This window comes from Botryllus schlosseri, chromosome 16, assembly GCF_051294905.1.
Source record: "Botryllus schlosseri isolate E-star chromosome 16, Bs_hap1, whole genome shotgun sequence".
Lineage (NCBI taxonomy): Eukaryota > Metazoa > Chordata > Ascidiacea > Stolidobranchia > Styelidae > Botryllus > Botryllus schlosseri.
Genome location: NC_137251.1, coordinates 12,114,444 through 12,137,405, shown reverse-complemented (window position 1 = coordinate 12,137,405; position 22,962 = coordinate 12,114,444). Strand labels below are relative to the sequence as shown.

Below are 22,962 nucleotides of genomic sequence, written 5' to 3'. Positions count from 1 at the left end.
ATATTATATTCCGCTAAACTTAATCGACAACGGATGGACTGGTAACGAGTGCACCAATATCGAACTTCAAACCATTGGCTATTTGGCACAAATCGGATTTCTATTGATCAGGTGTTGATATGCGCCCATATTGCTCTTACTGCAGTTACAGTTGAATAATAATCGCACATTTAAAGACTGAATTCAGCTGTATGGCTTAATGTTAACGAGTGCGGTGCCAGTGTTAAAAACGCCGCATCAGAATTTGAATGCTGTACACAGCAATGGGATGGAGTAAAGTGCGTTCTAGTGCAACTATGATGTTTTCGACAATTGACAAGGAGTGTCATTATGACGCCACAGGCTCGCACGGCGGCACTTATACCTTCGTTGCTGCATCCGATGTTACTGCCGGCTGACAGACTCTAAATTACTATAGATAACTAACCTACTGGTAGGTTGATAAATCTATATAGAGACAGACCCATTCGACAGTTTTCGGAGCCGGAGCCGGAGCAGTGGTAATAATGCGGCTGCGGAGCCGGAGCTAATTTATGACAGAAGAAAGCTCCGGAGCAGGAGCAGGAGAAATTTAACATTTACGGCTGCTCCAAAGCCCTGGTTACAACACCCAACCAGATTACCACGCCGATTTAACAGTATAGCAGGGATATCAAACACACTACAACCGTTCCACCAGACGATTTCATTCAGCCGGTGAAGAAATCTGTTGCAGACCTAAGCAATCACCAGATCTCACATTAGGGACAGCCCAATTCAGAACCCATGTTCCACTCAACTCCTGTATATACACTATACAGTCGATAGGCGAGGCTTTGCTAGTGTGGCGTCATATTGACTGACATAGTGTTCATACCTCATTGTAAAATTCGCTAGTGGGCGTTAAAGAGTGTCCGGAATCTGGGCCACAAAAATATGGTAAACTTACAATAAATAGACTCTGTGAGGTGAGGCATTGATATATTTCAGGTTATTTTTCTGGTATGATAGAGGTGTAGCATACATTCAACAGTCGAAACACCAGCGGGTTGCGAGTTGGAGTCCTAGTGAGGTCGACTCCAGAATTCCAACCAAAGGTTTGGAGGTTTATCAAGGATCCTCCTTACAATTTTATTTGCGTTAGCGTTGTCTTATAAAACCTAGAACGAAAGTGGACGAAAGTTCTGTCGTAAATGCGATATGAGCTTTCATCCTCAGGGATCGTCATACCGTCAGATTGAATTCAAGAACGTACCGCAAGAATGTAGTTCTCCAAATGAATCCCTTGTCGAAAATATAGTGGGGTTGATGTTCCGTTGTTCATTTCTCTGCTTAGGAGTTCCAATTGCGAATCTTTCAAAGAGGAATTTATTAAAAACTAATTTGTGCCGATAAATTCTCCAAAGTAATAATATTCCATAAACGAGGCCATAAGTTTACAGTAGGCCTACATGTGCATGCTAGTGCGGGGTGGATCTACAAATTCTCTAGTCCGGCTCCGATCCTGTTTTTTAATTCTCTGGTTCGACTCCGGTCCGACTCCTAGGCCGGATTCTAGAAATTCAATTCAATTTATTGCTAACATTTTCATTATTTCAATGCAGCACAAGACTGCGATACAATGAAAGATAGGATTGTGTCCAAACGACTGAGACTAGTCTTCGAAATCAGACATCCGCCTGGCTTATGGCGATGTTAAAAAGAAGTCATGCGCACTGAATAAAAAGTAAAAGAAGATGATATAAAAAGACAGGCGAAAAAAGAGGTGGCAAGTGTCGGAAGGCGAGATCGATATATCAGGTCGTGTTCCGGTACAAGAGAGGGCAACATATAGTATTGATTCACTAAAAAATGATCGAAATTGTCCGTAATCCGGTCCGTAAAACTCCAATAATAATCATCTACGCAGGATATTGATTGGAACAAAACAAAGAGGAAATTAAAAACTCATAGATCAAGCCCAGCCCTTATCTGAAGTAAAGTTATGACAACTTGCCTGAGCATGCGTCTAATTTCCATGAACTGTTCATTGCAACTATTGATTCCAGGGTGGAAGAAGACAAGGCTACCCTTTTCTTTGAAAAAAAGTACTGATCCGTATTTGCATAAATCGCTGTATAAATTCGGATTGTTAAATATACCCTGGTATGACCTGTGAGATCAACCAGTCACTCAATGATTGCGTGTTTTACCTCTATTGTTATTTCACAAATAAATTGACCGCAAACGCATGCAGTGTTCGTATCATTAATATCAATATATCTCTGTTATATAAACTGCTCACAGCGCCCACTGCTCATATAACCCACCTTATTGTATGATTTGAATGGAATGCGAATAACGTTTCTACGTTTATAGTACTCGTCAGTAGGCTGATTATTCTTACCTAAAAAATCTTAATTTTGCCATTTATTGACCTAAAAATCTTACTTTTGGCCAAATTTTGACCTCACGTATGCAAATTATATGTTTTCCAACATAATGGTAAAATTATACTATTTATCTTCATTTCTGGTTGGAACTGTCTGTCCTTACGATGTAGTTTGGCCTGAAAAAAACGTTTTTGACTGAAATACTGACAAATTCTCACGTGAAAAAAAAACTTTATATCAAAGAAATCTGACCCTTTGAAGAATTCCAGTAGTTACATGACGCATTATGGTAGAAATAATTAAAATTTGTTGTAGTACAACAACAACGAAAGATACTTTCCTACATTCTCGAGTAGAAAGTGTCTGTCCTTACGGAGTAGCTTGCCAAGAATGGAGAAAGAACGGTCAACAGCAGCAGTTGTTGGTTGGCAACACTGAAGTTGTGCGTACACTGCTGGTGACACACCGTGTTGCTTCATTCTGACGATGTTGTCTACATCACAATTTTTTATCTTGCGCTTCTTGATCTAAGAACCAATACCCACGAAGTCTTGCTTCAATTAGGATATTGCGCTACGTTGATTATAACACCATATCAACCGATTTGTTATGATTCACAATGAGCAGACAATGGGCCGTCTACAACGGTAGGCCTATGAAGTAGGCGACAAACTGTAAAATATCAAATGATAACGTGACCGAAAGTGCAAAATCCAAGACAGATACGAAATGCAAGAGTCAAAAGTTTTTGGACTTTGTAAACAATTTTGACAATATTCCGACCTAACGCAGCAATTTCGACAAATTTTGACCTATTTTGACATGTAAAAAAAATCGCCCTACTCATCAGCAATTTGAACCGGATTAAATTCTACAATGTAAATCAGGGATTTGTACGTGCTTAGTGTATTTCATGATATCAATTTTATTCAAATTTGAAGTTTCGTAGACTATCCTGTATTTTGGCTGATAACTATAGACTTGGGCTATGCCATTACTTACGTAGTCTAGCAGTTGAGCGATACTACGTGTTTTCGCGCGTATATTCAACTCTGTTTTAAAGGGTTACCATACGTCCTCCTTTAGGATAATTTGTCCTCCTTTTTCAGGGTTTTGAAAATGTCCTCGGAGGACGCCCAAATGTCCTCCTTTTTGTCCTATTTTTTGAGAATTTTGGTCAAATTTACTGTCAAATTGGAGTGAGATACCGTAAATCAGCACCGAAGTAAAGCTCTGGCGGGTAACTCGGGAGCTGAGCCGGAAAGATGACCTTTTCTATTTAGTTAACCACCTGTAAACGTGAAGGAAAAAACTGTATTTTGGGCGTTGACCTTTTTTTTAGTCAACCGACCACGAAGTGAGAAAAATTTACCATTTTTTCAATATTTTTTTTCGGAATTTTGAGTTTGAAAATTTTGAAAAAGTGTCCTCCTTTCCCGATGCCCAAATATGGTAACCCTGCTGTTTTCGCTCCTCAATTAAGGATAAATGCAGACTCAATCTGTATATAAAACAGCTAGCAAAATGCAATGACTTTAAATCATGCCTCGTACATTGAAAATTCAACTTGACTCGTGACTTGACTATAGTAACTTGACTCGTGACTTGACTTGAATCGAGTCACCTGCAAAAATCGAGTAACTTGACTTGACTGGAGTCAAAATGTGCAATGACTCGAAATCAATTGTGACTCGAAGGCACTGACTTGATCCCGACACTGGATCGCGGGCCATGATTTTGATACCCCTGATATACGCTCATCTCGTATCCACAATAGATGGGAAATGTATCGTTATAGTGCGTGAGAGTAATTAGGTCAGCGTTGGCCAACCCGAGGCCCGCGGCTAATTCTCTAAATAAGCTATAATGAATTGCTCACGTAATTTATTGTGAACTTGAAAGATCAACCAATAATGGTGATAAAAATGATTAGCATGGGCGCGAAATTTGGCTAATGGAACAGTTTCGGTACGTTGTCGTAGCATGGAAGACGAGAGATGCAATGCCACCATACATTCGTCCAATAAATTTTTGTAAATTTTCCATAAAGTATAGAGTATTTCGCGGTAAATTCATTTATATTGAACATTTTCTTCACGCTCCACGCGATTTAATGCCAGTGTGTCCCTTGTCTTTAGTACTCCGGAAAATACACCCACCGTAATTTTCCATGTATAGTACGCACCCTTAAAAGGGCGTGTCAAACTGAGAAAAAGCCTGCACCCATATGTATAATACGCACCCCCTGTACGAGCAGGTGATCTCTATAGTCTTATGCTTGCTTCATTGACATCGAATTTGCGCGCAGCTGCTCTATTGCCTAATTTCTCTGCCACTTCAATGACTTTCTTTTGAAATACCATAGTATAACTTGCTCTCATCACCATGATGATGATGATAATGCTGATTAAACAGTGAGTGGAAACTACCGGTAACACCATACGCGTCGGATCCGAATTCTCGCCGGCGTGCCGGCGTGTGTGAATATCTAGCGACATCTATATGACTAAGTGCGTTGGACACGATGGCTGGATGTGATGCGAGATAGTCAAAAAAAAATAAGAAGAAAGGTGTAATTGCAAGTTTTATTTCGAGGGAAATGTTTTCAAAATTCTTGTAACACACCCCCCGATTTTAGGACAAAAGAGTTGATTAAAATGTGCGTATTATACTTGGAAAATTACGGCAGTTAACAGAAATGAATCGAACTGCATTTGCAATAACGAGACGGAATATTCTTTGTATCGCTAGATGCCGTTGGGATGCTTCAGTCTATAGTGGTGTGCAGCCTGTTTGTCCAGCATTTCGGTGCCAGCTATCTCCGAGCCATGACACACCAAGATATACGAAATGTCGGTCAACAGGCGACTTCGTCAGCGAGCTCCCAGAATGATTGTCGTTCAAGAAACCTTGGTCCAAAGTAATCGACGCGTGTCGGCTGAAACCGTCGGTATTAATATGTTCGGGTGCCGAACTCTGCTTTTCCTTGCAATCTGAGCGCCGCGGTTCATATAGAATATACCAAAAATATTGACCAAATTCATTTGTTTGTACTGAAATATTTCCACATCGCGCGGCTAGAACATGAATGCAGAAGTAAGATGAGTCCCGCGTTCAACGTTACTTAATCCGGCTCGCTCATATCGGACGACTAAAAGATGTCATCATTGCTCAAGTGTCCGGAGCATGTGGATATCTAGCCAAAACAATTTGGCCACCCCGCCGCTATACGAAACATGTAATTACTATATTGTAGTAGAAAGCTACTCACGTCAGTATATATATATTAGAGCGGGGCGTGGACAGGAGCCACACTGAATATCAGGCCACATTTTTTTCATTTCTGGCCGGATCTATATACAATTTTTTTTCTGATACAGATGGAGCCAGATTCGTACTTTTTTACGGCCAGAATCACTATTGATGAGCATGACTGTTGTAACTTTTACCAACCACACGCCAATATAATAGCCGCTAATACAAACCTGTGTTCAATACAAACCTGTGAGTTTTTATTGCCAAGTTTCTTTTATTGCAATATTCAATCATAACCTGAACCCGAACCGCATGATCTACTGTTTTTGTAGTTTTCTAGGAGTAGCTATTTGTAATTGATTCTTATCAAAGTTTTTTGGATCGGATCTTGTTCATTTCAAGAATCCATCCAAGGAGTCAATCACTGCCCTATAGCATAGAAAGCAAATCCTAGAGAAAATATTATTGTCCGTGGCGCACAAGGTCGGAAACGGCGACAGGCGCCACTTAAAACTCACGATTAGTAACATACTAATAATAATATTAAGTAAAACAGACATTGTGTTCGGTCGCAAAAATGTACACATTTGAACTTTCCACATCATTTAAACTTTTATGACGTCATAGTACGTGATACTCGATTAAGAATCGAATCACCCAGGTTCTAGAACTAGATTCTGCCCATCCCTAGTTGCAGTAAGGTTATTGTCTACTATCAGACGTCTCAGAGATATGTGCACTCAATAAGTAGATATAGGTGAACTTAACGACAACTAAGAAGTTAACTTACGACACAGTCTGTTCTCCATCTTTGCTGGCAACTTCTCCATGGATAGTATATCCAAAAAAGTATTGCATTTCGTCTGCAGTCGCTGTAAAGTTGGGCGGCTCTGCTACGCCCCAAACGAAACCTCTCCAGGCTTCTGGAGCCGTTTCGATATTGAATGCGTGCGGACATTGCAATCCACTAGTAGTCACTAGAATTATAGCATATCCGCACCAAAGCAGCATATTTCCTGACGCTGTATGTTGAAACCCAATGTTAAGATCTACTGTAGTTAGATTGCATAGGTATTCACTATTCATGTCCTAATAGTAGGCCTATTCGATTCGGAGAAAATGACCGATTTTAGTGTTCAACTCCGTACATGAAGCGAAACAGCATGCGCCAAATCAATCCCTATTTGTTCGAAATGATATAGCCATTAGGAATATAATGACATATCTAACGAAGCGACTGTCTAAACATTGCATCTTCCAAGTTTACTGTATACCCGCACTGCCACTCATCAGCCTAGCTCAGGCCGTCCGCTGTTCCAGCCACGTCGCGAAACTGCATACGACGTATGACCCTGCAGGAATACTTGGTTACTTCAGCATTAACTTCTAGTTAATAAATAATCGAAATTATTTTCGTTGCTGCTAGCCGTAGGTTGTCATGGCCGGTGAAGTAAAGCCGCCGTTTCCCCCCTGACATTTTCAACTTGTACATTGTGACACCATACGTGCCACTATACGTGTCATCTGAGTCGGATGAGAAGCCTTATGTATAGGATACGTCTAATTCGATAATATGAATATATTTTTGAGCGAATAACATAACAAATATACCTAAACTTTCACTAATTCCACTATTCTCCAATTAGCTCCGTGGCCCAAAAAATGCTCCTGTGGCCCGCCAGTGGTTGATAATCCCTAGCTAGATTGACGCCCCCACCAAAAATCTCTAAAATGCGCAGAGGTTCCGACCGGAATGGTGACTCATAATCGTACAGAAACCTCAGATTTCTTGTATAAAAACATGTATTCTTGCCTCCGACATTCATCAAATATGGCGCTTCTAACAACGCTGTTAAAATACGGGAAACTATAGGAATTTCCAAACTTACGGACAGGTTAAATGCGCCCAATGTCATTCCCAACAAACGACTTCTTTATTTCGACGTCATCCATTCATAAGTTTAACCAAATTCCACTGAAGCTTCGAGAATTGTGCGTCACGATCATCGCAATATCTCTTGATTCACGCGATGTAAGCAGCAACTGTTAGCTGCTATGGAAATCAATCTTGGAATTGAATTATGCGCTATATCAAAGAATCGACAAGGGCGGTCTGTATAGGTGTCCGTTGCAGCTATATTGACACTCGGCTGTCGCATAAGGGCTTACCGCATAACTCGTACACAAATATAAATTACACAAATTCCTGAGTAACGCCTTCGACGATACGTTGCTCATCTGCCAGCAGCCTGTCTTCATTTGGTTAACGATTTCATTTGAGTTTTCTTGACGGTGATAAACGGGTCCTCATCTCAAAGTTATAGTTGAGTAATCGGATGCTTTGATTGAGGTGACTCAGGGGCGTTATTGCATCGTAGATACGACGTTTCTCCTTGAATACTTGTACCTGTGTCAAACTAGTATTTGTGTGGAAGTATTTGACATAGTGACTTCGACGCCACAATTCAATCCACCTAAATAGTATGAACGAAACTCCTACCGGTGTCAGAACAGGTCAGCCGCCATAGCAGGCTAATAGAAGAATCGTTTTTTCGAATGCAGTCACTGTACGACACTCGAAAATGAAGGGCAATTTGAGAATCCACAAAATCATAAACATCAATCTTAATAGGCGGGTGAGGTAGCCTATTCCATTCCCCCGACAATAAAAGTACATTGTACCATCACGGATGTGTATATTTATGTGTATCCCAGAATGAAAATACAGACCTTCAACCTGATGGAACCACGTCGATATGCTGCGACAATCCAGGATATAAAATTGTACAATATATGATAAACAAGGTGCGATTCCCATTGAACGAACTGTCACAATTTGCTCTATTTTGGCTATTGTAATTGTAACAGTAATAGTAATAATTGTAATTTAATAGTCAACATCTACGATAAAGTGTATTTGAAGTCAGCGATTTCGTTTTTTTATAAATCCTAAACCACCTTATAGTTGCAGTGACTGTCCGGAGCCCTTATGAATATAGGGATTTATGTAAAATGACCGATGTTTGAAGTTATTGTTTCGCGTTATTCTCAAGCAGTAAGTGCTAAATTACCATATAAGTGTCAGTAATTATTTAGCAAAATATTTTTGGATGTTATACTGGACCTAGAAAGCCGATATTTACGTTTCAAGCGTTGCCGACGACATCAGACGTTGCTGAAGTAATCTGGACTCTAGCATCATGTACCCGGACTGTATGCATTACAGTTTTGAAATTTCCATGAAGCAAATCATAGAGTGGTAGTTATCGCTTATCCCAGTGCTCTTCAACCTTTTTCGTCGAGGTACACCGTTTTAACGTCTACTCGAAACTCGTACACCCCTGACCAAATAACTCACTGATTGCGTATAGTAAGACTAATCCGGGGTGTTCAACCTCCTTGTTATTCACAGCCGTGCTTCGATTTCATTTATAGCAGGGGTCGCCAACTCAAAATGGGTCGCGGGTCACTTTTCAAAATTCCTAGAGGCCGCGGGCCGCATGACATCAATATCGAGATTAAAGTAGGCAACACAGTCAGCCACGTCTGATAACCAGGGCTTTGGAGCAGCCGTAAATTTAAACTGCTCCAGCTCCGGCGCTCTCTTCTATCGTACATTAGCTCCGGCTCCAGCTCCGGAGCCGCATTATCACCGCTGCTCCGGCTCTGAAATTATCGAATGGTCGTCCTGTCTATATCAGGGGTAGCCCGCAAATGTGGCCCGTGAGGTAATTTCCTATTATATTATCGAAAATGAATTGCTCAGGTTGTGAACTTGCAATGCCAGCCAAAAATTACAATTCTGGCTGCGACACTTGGGATGTTGATGACTTAATTATCAGTTCCGACGCATTGGCAGATCCAGGGTCCAGTCACATTTTCAGTAAATCGTCGTACATTACAATAAACTAAAATAGTAGCGAAATATTTCTTCACGCTTCGCGTGTTTAATTGTCACACGATTTCTTGCTTGGTAGCCTATACCCCCTACTAAAAATTTAAAAAAAAACGCTCAACTTACCGATTGAGTCTAACTGTATTCGCAATTACGGGAGAAAGTTTTTTCGCGTTTGCGCTCGCATAAAAATCGTCTCGGTGAAATGTAGGCACAAAATGATTGTCGCATATTATCGGAGACCTTCGATATCGATGAGTCCAGACGCCGAATAGTCGTGTCCTTGCAAACTGAGCCGATCGGGGGGTATACGATAGACCCGCAATACTCACCTAGTTTATTTATAAACTTAGAAAATTTCACCCGCTTGGCGTGGCTAGTGGACCGCGCACTCGTTCGCCAATTGCATGTGCCCCTTTAGCCGAGAAGGTTGACCATTCCTGGTCTATATAGGTTACTACTCTACCCATAGGTTAGTTATCTATATTAATCTAGAGTCTGTCAGCCGTCAGTAACATCCGATGTAGCAACGAAGACTTATAGGTGCCGCCGTGCCGGCTTGTGACTGCATACTGAATACTTTTCAATTGTCGACAACATCATAGTTGCACTAGAACGCACTTTACTCTATGCCATTGCTGTGCACAGCATTAAAATTCAGGACTGCTGTTCAATTACGATAAATCAGCTGATGTGGTTGTTGCATATATAATAGCATCTTATGAAATAGGTCGGAACCGGAGCTACTCCTCAAATAACGGGCTCTAGCTCCGGCTCCGGCTGAATTTTATGCTCCGGCTCCGGCTCCAGCTCCGGTGAAAATGCACGGCTCCGGGGCTCCGGCTCCAAAGCCCTGCTGATAACTCTACGTTATTACAATGCTATGCTCTTTAACATGGGCGACGGGCATAGTCACCACAAAAGAGACAATATTTTATTGAAAAAACACAAATACAACAAAAATATCATGATATTAAATTTCATTATATTTTGAGCTGTGCACCATACCTGACAACACTCTGTAGCAGCTAGGACAGGACTGGCCAACCTATTTGTTATTCACGGCCGCATTGCAATTACTCATGTAGCCTGCGGCCGCATTCCGGTTAATAGTCGGAATGACCTAACTGAGGCCAAATACCCACGTTAAACTGCCCATGCCCATTGCTGGTACACTCCGGACTAATATATTTACGCATATCGGCTACTATGCGCACCTAAATCGTTAGTAGTCATATATGAAGAGCCACAGGGATTCGTTCCGTGATCGCGCGAAGCGCGAAAAATTTTTCATGTTCATGAGTGAATTTCGTTAATAAATATGACTATAGTTTCACATATTACTGTAAAATATTTATCCTTTCTCGGCCAATGTGATCAGATTCACCGGTAGAGCTGATGCAGAGCGTGTCTTCGAAAAAGCGAAAGGGAAGTTATTAATGCTGTGCTGCATCTTTGGATGGGCCAATTCTTATTAGTCCCCTTTGTTGCATGCAATTATTTCTTGACCTCCCACCAGATTTGTCGGTATAGTGGAGATATAGCCTATTTGATTCGCCCAAATGCAGGCCTACCAGAAACAAATTTCATTCATGATGAGGAGAACACGATTAAAATTTTGTATTTCTTCATGGGGCGCCTGCATCTGTACTGTATGACTCAGATTACAAAGGACACTACTATATTAAAATCGAAAATCAGCACGCATTGAACCGCGCGTAGCGCGAAGAAAATTTAAAGAATAATTCAAACCTCTCATTAATTAAAGAGTCAATTCGTAAATTCAATTGCATATTGACGGCCACCAACACATCCTAATTGAATTAAGTGTCGACGGCCGCATAATTTTCTTTCTGCTGCCGCAGATTGGCCACCCCTGGATTAAAGAATCGATATTGGCGTTAGCTAGACTAGGTAGCCTATTTGCTGGAAAGCGATCTCCTCGTGAAGCATTGTCTTTTGGAGAAACCGAAGTCGTTTTTCAAGCGTCTCGGTCTTGGTAGTGGTAGGCCATTGCACATCAAGGCAATATGCCCATTCATACTAGCAAATTATTCCTCCATGGAATGATATTACCATGCCGAAGTCGTATCAGCTACTGAGGAATAGCGATATAGAGCACAGTAGAATGGCTTATTTTAAAGAACAACAACAATATCAATTTCAGCATTTCAAAATGCTTTACTAAGCGTTCTACCGAAATTTTTCCAAATCAGGTCACGGGCCGCGAAATAAGACCTTGCGGACCGCGTGTTGGTGACCCCTGATTTATAGAATACAGTCGCATTCCGGCAGAGACTCGTCATGGCCAATCTGGACGTCATATGCTCTTGCTCCTGTTAAATGGGCTACTGAGAAACTTCGCACCGCGGCGGGAATTGTGGGGTTCTGTGCCACCACTGATTTTTGATATACGCCTTGTGTATAAAATTTTACAATCGCAGCAGCAGAACACCCCGCAGGCTCATTAGCTATGCACTAAAATCGCGAGTATAAATGTCAGGAAAAGCTATCTCGATTCCGTTTCCAGGCGTGCCAGGCGCGAAAAATTTTTGGTTCCGGAGAATGTATTTCATCGATAATATTTTTCTTTCATGTACGACTGCGAAATAGTTATTTATTCTTAGCCCAAGTGATCAGATTAAACGATAGAGCTGACGAAGATGGTGGCTTTGAAAATTTGGGCACAAGATGAATGATGATGCATCTTCCGGTTTTTATTAATCACTTTGTTGCATGCTGTTATTTTTGACCTCCCGACAGGATTGTAGGCATATATTCGAAATATATAATATATTGGAATCGGCCAAATGTACATGAAAGACCTTCATTCGTGAGACGTATACCATTCCAACTTGGTAGCTATTTCTTAATGGTGTTTATCATTTTCCTTCGCGGATCGCATTTGTACGGTGGGGCTCATTATACACTATATTTATTATAGTCAAAACGAAAAATCCTAGTCACCCTGAATCAATGTTCCCTCTAATTTTTGACGAGTCTGCGCACACTCACCAACTCACTGCGTAGATTCTTAGACAACAGTGCGTAACGATTAAAAAAAAGGTCATCACTTCGGATTTTTTGTGCGCAACTTAAATTTTCTGTGCGCAGAGACCGTGTCAGCACTGCGCATTTGCGCACGAGCGCAGCTTAGAGGGAACATTGCCCTGAATCGCGCCAAGTGGAAATGGAATTTCCGAGTTTAAATTCTCTCAAAGATTTGGGAACCAATATGCAATCAAAATTGCATATTGACGAACGCCAACAGCTGCTAATTTAATTGTGTTGAGGTCCGCATAATTATTGTTTAACGTCGTACGCCTGCAAGTTGTCCTCCTCTGGCATGTTGAAATATTGATGAACAAGGCTACAACCTATTTGAAATGCTGAATACTAATCAGGGCCCGAGGTTACAGGACCGTCATCTAGCTAAGTGGTTCCCGAACGCGACCCCCCCTCATCAGAGACGCCCTGGCTACGCCCCTGCAATGATGTACACTGCGCTGTTTATAAGCATCTTGCAGAAAGTACCAATTCGATATTTTTGAGCTCTTGCAGGGGTTTCCCCAAGAATCATTATAATCAGGCCATGAATCAGGTATCGCACACACATGTCAACCCCATCCTTTTCCACTCCAAAAGGAACCAATAATAAGTCCATTACCAACGTTTATATGAAGAGAACCATTTGCTTATGATATCACAAAACAATGAAACCTACTGGCTTACCAGTACAGCATATAAATGAACATATTGTAGGATATTGCACAGCCGTTCGACATGTTTTGAAGCATACACATGCCTGTTTATCGTGATAGCTGTAGTCATTGGTGTATTTAATTCGGATCTGGTACACCCCTGTACGCCCCATCCCAGTTGTACACCCTTTTAAGATTTTGGTACACCCTAGGGCAGATGTCTCAAACACGCGGCCCGCCCGAAATATTAACAAATCTTCACTACCACATCACTTTTTAAAATCTACCATGCGGTAGAATTTCATCTATTAGGTTCATGATGATAAAACATGACCCGTTGATGATTCGTGACTGAAGATTGTGATTTGGTTTGGTGAAAGCTTTCGTAAAATTACTAGATTTCGGATCGACTGAGTGATAAACAAAATGACTCGAGTTGAGTCAAACGTTAAAATCAGAGAAGGACTTAGTCTCGGAATAGTGACTTGGTAATCCTACGGACGCAACAATCTATGAAACTGCTATTAGGAATAGTAATATATCAAAAGGTCGGAGCTTACGTTGCGTGTGGTAGATAGATATCTAATCAGGTCAGCACAAAACCATTTGCATTCTGTTGCCCCCGTGACGTATAGATTGGTTACATCCTTGGTGTTATTTGTTCTCTTTGTCCATGTTATTATCGGAGGCGAGTAAGGTAGTGGTTCTACTCTCCACAGCTGTAACACCAATGGATTTTCCGACAATTGGACATTTCTATTCCAGAGGTTCTTGATCAGGGGTCCATAGACGCCATCGTGGCTCGAAGCACCACATCAAGGGGTACGAGATGCATTGTGGAAATAGTCCTATATGATATGGAATGTTTTCTGGACCAATTTATTCAACTGGAAAATATTCTTCGCGCTACGAGCTGTCTGATATTAGTATAAGTACCATCAGAAATTGTGTTGAAAAGGGACAGGGGGTACGGGAAATCTTATTGAAAGCACAAGGGATACGATTACTAAAAAGGTTTATAAACAATGCTATAACTGTGGCACAATAATTATTATATTTCTGTTGTTATTGATCTGTTCCAATATTAACCGAAGCAAATCTAACGCAGATTTAATTTAACTTTGGCAATGACACTAATATAGGCCCAAAAGCCTATATAAAGTATCACGGCTATATCAGAAACCCGGATTAGGCTTACACCGCTCACGTGCTCTGATATCAGATCAATCATTAGTAAATTCTAAATTATTCTACAAAAAATTGTGGCACGACAATATTGTAACCCGACAGCTTTTACGATGTCATGATGCGTCCTCTTGCATGTCTATAACTCATTATGTGAAAAAATTATACCCAGCACAAAAACTATTTTTAGTCAAATATTTGAAAATGTGATTTTTCCGTGCCAAGCGTGAATAGTACAATAGTAAATTACATTTTCACGATGTTTGCGGAATGCTTGTCTGTAAAGTCAAATAAGGCTTACTTGGAAATTACACATTGAATACCACTATTATTGATGCTGCGGCCCGCGGCTTCACCAAAAACCAGGAAATTGGCCCGCGAGCACATTTGAGTTTGACACCTCTGCCCTAGGGTGTACGAAACTCCCGGTTGAAGAGCCCTGGCATATCCGGATGTCTCCTCATGCTGGTTTCCATGTTGGCAAGGTGTCTTGTGAATAACAACTCGTCACAAAAGGGTTGCATGTAAAATCAAAATAAATTTGAAACAAACATGTTTAAATCATGGCCCTCGTTAAAACACGTTTTTTGATCGTTTGCTGCTTTTATAGCCAGAACGTCTCGAATATTCAATTGTGACGTCAGATACGATTGACGTCGTTCTATGGTTCCTTGAGATTTAATTGGAATATACGGTCAACATGGCTCCTTTGACGGCGCTTCCTCGTTTTACGATCATGAAAAGAAAGTGTTCCCCATGACACCAAATGTTTCCTGTGATCACGCCAAAATTTATAAATGTCAAAAAATTTTTTGCCTTTGAAGAGACGGATATCAGGGTTGGGGGAATGGAGTTATTAGGGTTCGGAAGGGGGGATATTACACACAAAAAAAAATTTACCTCGATTTACCGCGAAATGTCTGGAAGCAGGGTGGCCAGCCACTTGGCAGTAATATAACATTACCGTCACTCAATGTAAATTCAACTTACACCCGTCCGGTAATCTAGCTCTACACGCCAGACTGTAATGTTACAGTCACCTCTGGTATATTCAATCTACATTCTCTCCTGTACATTTACGAGGAGACTGTAATTTTACCTCCTACCTATAACCCTACATGCTGTCCTTTGTAAATCAGATTACATGCCAGCTTCTAAATTCACGTACATCCATACCTATCCCAAAGCAAAGCGATAAAATACAGCAAGTTTCTTCACGCTCTAAAAACGACATTGGGACAACTGTATATTAATTCATGAATCACGATGAAAAAGTATTGCTGCTGGAGGTCTAATTCTTCTGTAGGAGGAATGCAAATATAGCACAAGTGGTCCCAAGAAAAGGTGAATTAATTCCACCGCCGGATAAACTTCCAATTGTTTCTTTTTCTCGTCTTCATTCCTCCTGTGTGACTAGTATCTTGCAGTTCCACTAAAAAGAACTCATGCGTAAGTCGCTATATTAAGCAAAGTTCCTAATCTAGACATGACATTACAATAACTACTAAGACAAATAGGCTAACAAAAATATAACAATTTTTGAAGTACCGTTACTGGTACATTTTGTGACGACGGCTCCGCCTTTTACATGATATAGCAGAGATTCATGACTTACTTTATCTAATGCAGCGGTTCTCAACCTTTTTGGACATGCTCCACCCTCGGCGATGGCCAAAAAGTTTACGCCCCCCTGCACTTATCGTCACGTCAAAAAGAGCACATCATCTAATACAGAGATAGGCAACCTTTTTGCTAATCACGGTCACATTTCAATTACTTAGGTAGCCTAAGGCCGCATTCCAGGGCATAGCCGCCGCATAGCAACCTATATTGCATCTAAGTCTGTCTTAAGTAGTGCAGTTCGCCAGCTATTACCAACAGCTACCCAGTGCACTGAGCTTGAGGCTACTGCCCAATCTATGAAGTAATGAATGACTTACACGTGGGAATTGCTCTAAATCTTCAAAGAATATCAAAAATCTGCTCAAATGAAGTTGAATGCGACTGCTGGAGTTTGAATTTGGCGAGCTTTCTTGAATACGAAATAAGTTTCTTCTTCAACAATCGTCTTCTGAAAATGGTTGTGAAACACATGTTTAGTCAAAATTCAGACATACTTAGTCAATTTCTCGCGCCCCGCAGGTTGAGAACCACTGATCTAATGTATTGAAGCAAAAGGTTCCTCATTTGAGGTGGCATGTGGGCCAAACAAATCCAGCAGTGGATGGAAACATCTCTATGCTATGGCCCGAAAATTACATGAACAAACCAACAGTTTCAACTCCTCTGTGGCGGAGTATGTGGTGTCACAGGTCACTATGTAAGTCGACTAATATCCCAAAATAGAACAGAGAATGCGGCGAATGAAATATTTCAATAATGAAATCAAAGTCATCCCGATGTTGTGCACAGTCGTAGATATTCACGGTAACAAATACTATGTAGTACTGTACCTTTTACGATGCGTATCCCATTCAGCATTCCTAGGAATCTTCAAGGATCCACTTTCTTCACGCACAACAAGCTTCGCTCCACCCGGGTTGGAATCCCGGTACGTTTAGCGAGACACCGATGACCGATTCCATAATGGCGCTCCACCCTTTGCTCAAATCTCAATAATGGCCAGACGACGATACAACACTCGAACGATTTCAAATCGAGTGGTATTCATCCGCTGACATGCCACCAATAATATTTACCGGCCACGTTATAATGTTTGATTTAGGTCGTATTTTTTCATACAGAAACAATTATCATTACATATAGTCCCTTTCTTTTCCATCTAATCTCGTATAAATTGATATATATTCCACGTGATGTTCACTACTTACTATACATATACTTACCCAGACGCTGCCTGTGATGTCACAGTTGTGCGTTGGTTGTTTACTACGAAACTCAGAAAAAGCAGTAACGCGTAACCCTAACCTACTGTAACCTATGACAGATCGCGATGTCCGCCATTAACAAATGGTCAACTTAGCATGCGGTGCTGATATTTCCAGTTTCCCCAACAATATTATACATCCTAAACTGATATTTTAACTTATCAGTCCTATCCCTGGTAACCAACGAAACCGGCCGTATAGCCATAGCCTTATAATATAATATAGTGGCTATGGTGTACCACATTAGCTACGATTGTCAGTTGTTTCTTTTACCCTAGTATGTACCTTAATGAAATTGGTACTAGGGCCAACAATTTCCGTATGATAGACCCCAGTCTCGCGAACGTGGTTGAATCAGGTCAAATCACCACAAAAAATGATATCAGTAACATTCAGTTCCACGTATAACATTGGCCGCAGCGATTTTCAAGCTAATCAATTTTGCCAATAGCCTGATATACTGCAGGAACGATTACCTGCCAGTAATTTTGCGAATAAATTCCGGTAACTTGACTTTACAGCTAAATTAAGGTAATATTACACATCAAAATGTAAAATTACAAGCTACTCACAGCTATGGGCTGCGACTAGTAATTCGTTGCAAAATTTACAGAGATTTCCCAGTAAATCTACCAGATTTTTTTGTGTGAGGGTTAGAGGAGAGGAGGATGTTGGGGGGAGGGGCGATGTTAGGGTTAGGTTAGGGTCAAACTTGGTGTTACGGTATCGCAAGATTAGGGTTGAGAGAGGGGGATATCAGGGTTGGAGGTGAGTTGAGGTCAAAGTTGGGGTTAGGGCAGGGGTGGGCAAACTATACGACCCGCAGCCGCATGCGGCCCACAACACCGTTTAGTGCGGCAAGCGAAAGCCTCAAGAACCGTTGTGAAAATATTGATAAAATGCGTTCTAAAATCAAATTACTGCGGCTATTTGAATAAACTTTTACTTGACATATTTCAACACAATAAGTCATATTTTTACCAGCATAGTCTTTTTATTTTATTGATGGCGCATAAGCCCGGCCTTGCGCTCCATACATTTTGAAAGGTTTCAATTGCTAGATAACACATAAAGTGAAACGTAAACGGCTTAGTTCGGACCACGAGTGTGATTTTAGCAGGTTTATTGCTTTTAAGAATCGGAACCACTGACTTTCATCATTAATTTTGACAATGAGGATGACCGGCTTTTAAACTCTCGTCAATGTTTCTGACGCGTGTACTTTGACATCGAATCAAAGTTGTTGTTTTTTTAAATATACAAACAAATATGCATTGAAAATATATCAATTATTATTTCTATGTTGTATGTCACTATATAATCAAATAGCAATATTGTATTTAGGCATAGCATCCCAATTTTATAAAGTGCGGCCCGCGAATCGATTCAAATGTTCAATGCGGCCCGTGAGCTAAAAAGTTTGCCCACCCCTGGGTTAGGGTATCCCAAGATTAGTTTTAGGAGAGGGTGATATTAGGGTTGGGGGAGGGTTAGGGCTAGGGTCAAAGTTTAGGTTAGTGTATCCCAAGATTATATTTGGGAGAGGGGGGTATTAGGGTTGGAAGGGGGGGATATTAAGGTTGGATGATGGTGATATTTGGGTTAGGTTTGGGTCCAATTTGGGCTTGAGTAACCCAAAATTAGGGTTGAGGAGAGGGGATCGATACCCAACCCTAATTTCCCACCTTCACTAACCCTGATACCCCCCCCCAACCCTGATACCCTCCCAACCCTAATACACCCCCCCACACACACACACACCAACCCTAATCTGTCTCTCCAAAGGCAAAAAAATATTTTGACGTTTATAATTTATCGACGTGTTCATTGGAAACACTTGTTGGAATCATGCGGGAACATTGGCTTGTCATGATCGTAAAACGAAGAAGCGCCCCTTTGACATCATGCAACATTTTTACGGTCGGCTGTCACCATCATCAGAACATCCATGCCATTATAGTTATATAATCATAATTACCGGTTATAACTGTGGAATGTTATTTTGAAATGGCGTTTGTTTAAAATACTATTCAAAACATGTTTTAAACATAGCATTTTTAAACACCTGTTGTTTCAAATGCAACCCTAGGCGGAACGTGGAAAAACGGTTTTATCTTCAAATCGGAAATGCTGAGTCAGCATTGTTTTTGTAAGTGTCACCAATTTGGTCACAAACAGCTCGGAACATTATTTTTGGCCAGGAACCACGAGATTTATGAATCAAGTACAGTTGCACTGTCGTAAATGTCGTAAATTACCACATCGCAGCGGTACCAAGAGCCGTGATTCCCCTTTGAATCGAACATTCCCATAATTTTCTGGGATAAAAGTATTAAAAGCAGCTTTTTTTCTCGACAGAATTGCCTGAAAGACAGCATGTGATTGCATATTCGACGACAGCAAGATCTCAGATTCCTAAAAACAATAGAGAGAAGGGCAGTTTATTTTCAATTTGATATAAATTATGTTCCATCAGGCCGGCGGAATAAGATTGGTCCATTAGTTTTATTGTGAACAAACTTTCGCAATCAGATTGGGCGATGGACATGCAAATAATTATTAATAATTATTGAAGGAAACATTTCGGTAATTTGAAGATATAGGGTGCGGGATTCAACCCTGTCTCCAAATATTCATCATGGTCGAGTTTGAGTGGTGACAATATTGCAAGCGATATCACGATGCACATCACGTTTCTATTGTATTCACACAGAGCCTCTATTAAATTTAATAGCTTACCTGTCATGACGCCGAGATAATCTGTTTCCAAAACCGATGCGCAGTGGAGCAATCTCACAGATGGAGGTTGTCCACCACGTCATGTGGATGATAAACTATACTCTGCATTGAGGCGCGTTACATTCTAGCGCTTGCCTCAACCCGAATCTACCCTTCCAAAACAGCCTCACTGTCCAATTTTCGGATTGAAATCTCGAAATAGCACATGATATACATTACGACGTATACAAGTACATTGCAAATTCTATGCAGGGTTTGGCTCGTAATAAGGGACACGTACGACAACGTTTACATATCTGCATTGTCACCAAAGTTGCTCACTTTCTGAATTCTCGCTCCTTCGTCAAAAACCGTAAATACACGAAGAGACAACAACCCTCTGCCCGAAGAAAGTATGCGCCGTTAACACTCACGCGATGACAGACATCTTCACCCGACACCACACATCCAAACTCGCTATATTACAGTATTAAAACTAATATCTTGGTTTCTACCTGGGATATGTCTGATGATATTCCTGCTTGACATTGCATTAGTCCGTTGGTGGTGTTTGCGTTGCCGCTTCCTGCACACAACAAAACACGAGATGAACCATACAACTACAGGCTACATGAAATATACTCGAATATTTTCGGCTGACACTCTACAGGGGTAACCGTCACTCAGTCAGCCAGTAGTTGCTGTCGATTACCGGTGACGTGTATGAGCCGAAAATATTCGGGTATATTTCAGTATAAATATACCAGTGTATTGTACGCCTAAGTTATAGGATCGTTCAAATTCACTAGACAGAACCATCGATTCATCGTAAAACTGCATGTGCTCTGTCGCAGGGGCATTAAGAGACAAGTAGCATTTCATTACCAATGGTGTACCGCAAAAAATTTAAACAAAATCATTATACGATTGTGGGGAGCGATAGCGATCAGTGCATCATGCTGTGAAACAAGACCGCGATACGTGCGATTGCGAAATTCAAAGCAGGTTGCTATTATGTTTGTTAAAGAGCAGGAGTTCTGATAACGTTTTAGCGCAGACCCTCGAATGGCTTCCTAGATCCCCTATTGCGACCTAGTCCGATATGATTCTTTGAACTGTGCAGTCAGGGTTGAGGTCAGTAAAAAGTTGTGAGTAGCCTAACCGCTGAATTTGGACAGCTGATGACCGTAAAATTTTAGCCCCGTCCGGATCCTAATCACGACCTCATTGACGTCTGGTCTGTAAAAAGAGTGTCACTTTAGTCCAGCCCTCATCACGGCCTGATTGCTAGCTTATATTATTGTTCTCATCGTATGCGGCTCTTATGAGCACTGGAGAAAAGACAAAATATGGACACGTCAAATATAAGGACATCTTATAATTATAAAGATAATTTAGTTCGCTTTATAGTTTTTAGTTATAGTTTCGTCATTGCCCTCGCACGGACCCTCCAAACTAGTCCGCTGACCCCGCAATGGCACCTTCCCTTCCAAACCCATGGTACAGAGCGGTTTAACACAATGGACATCTATTATATCGCACGCATACGATTATATTACCTTCGAGCAGCTGAACACTATTTTGAATGCTATCAACTATCCCTTGTAGCTGATCGAAATTCTCAACCGTGAACACACGCTCTCTCGAACCCGCGATGAGTAGTAACTCCTCCAAATCGTAGCCACCAACACCGACCGCAAATGCGGTCACGCGTTGCCTCTGCATATATTCGACGGAAGCCGACAACCGCCTGCAATGGCATGAAGAAAAGATTGCGAACATCCGTCAATCAGCCGGATTAAGTGAAGGAATCATATTAGCAAGCGAATATCCATTGCGATTTTTATGAATAAATCTGGAGCGATGACTAAATTGTGTACTCACGTAGCGTCTGACGACCGTCCATCCGTTAGTAGGATCATCACTCTGCGCGCATCAGGGTAACGGGACGTTGCGCCGTTAAAGTCATCCCTAATCGCTTTTTTTATTGCTCGAGCTGTGTGAGTCGTGTAACCTTGATACTGAAACACAATTTTCTTACAGTTACGCAGGAGAAAGCTTGTGCAGAGCCGACAGGAAATATCTGCTCAGGCTACATATGTCCAAGGCAAGTCTCGCTAACGCATGCCTTTATTTTTTCCACTGCGGCTGCGAAGACAACTTGGTCAGAATGCTCTCCCATCTCAATCTCTGTTTTCATGTATTCCTGATCTCCCGGGCCCTTATCTTCGAAATAATGGGAGTATTGTACCTGCGAAACGGCACAATGATCGGCTTATTCGTTAACTTTGGTGAACAGATGCCACTTCGATAATATGGCACATACCACACCAACATGAACACGTTCGGAAATATCAAAACCCGCGACAATGTTGATTATCCAATCCTTCACACTCTCAAATCTATTTTCATTAATCGTACCAGATCCGTCCACAAGGAAAACCAAGTCTATGTTGGACATGGAGCATTCTGTAATAATAAAGATATATAGATTTATGAGCCAAGTTCCGTCCGCGTGTTTCATGTAGGCTACATGTACATTGTACAATGTACAGTACATACTAGTTTTTCCAAGTTTCATCTCTGATGCAGCATCGGACGCTAGTCATATAGGCTGCATGCTGCATAATGCGTAATGCGATATCAATGGATTGAGGACAATATTTTCAGCAGGTATATAACTTGTTACGACACCATCTCATAGAAATATTATGATTCATACTTGCTGCACAGCAGCGAATGCATTCAATACCGAAACCATACCCTCGTTACATGGGTATACGCTGAAGTTCGACACTACATATTCTTATACCATTCGACAAAGCGTTGTTTCCCGACTTGTAACCTTGTAACTGCTAATGATAATATTCGTTCCAAGAGAAAAAAAAAACTTTTACCTTCGTCACACGGAGCGCGTGTTTGCCACGATGCTGCATTATTACGAATAGGCGCGTTTCCGGCTAAAGAAC

The 22,962-nt window shown here is 41.1% G+C and overlaps 1 protein-coding gene and 1 long non-coding RNA gene across 2 annotated transcripts in view; both read right to left on the bottom strand.

Moving 5' to 3' along the window:
• Positions 1-6,721: 6,721 nt before the first annotated feature.
• LOC145458244 (matrilin-1-like) overlaps positions 6,722-22,962 on the bottom strand; it is a 74,177-nt gene continuing 57,936 nt past the window's right edge. The window contains exons 15-16 of the mRNA XM_080336571.1: positions 20,509-20,579; positions 6,722-8,013 (exon numbers count right to left, since the gene is read on the bottom strand). Coding sequence (XP_080192697.1) covers positions 7,879-8,013; positions 20,509-20,579 — 206 coding nt within the window. The 3' untranslated portion in view covers positions 6,722-7,878. The remainder of the gene's footprint in view (positions 8,014-20,508; positions 20,580-22,962) is intronic.
• LOC145458254 (uncharacterized) lies at positions 15,614-17,332 on the bottom strand. The gene is made up of 3 exons (XR_013921096.1): positions 16,841-17,332; positions 16,328-16,458; positions 15,614-15,819 (listed from the first exon to the last, which is right to left on the bottom strand). It is a non-coding gene; the product is annotated as an uncharacterized LOC145458254 (long non-coding RNA).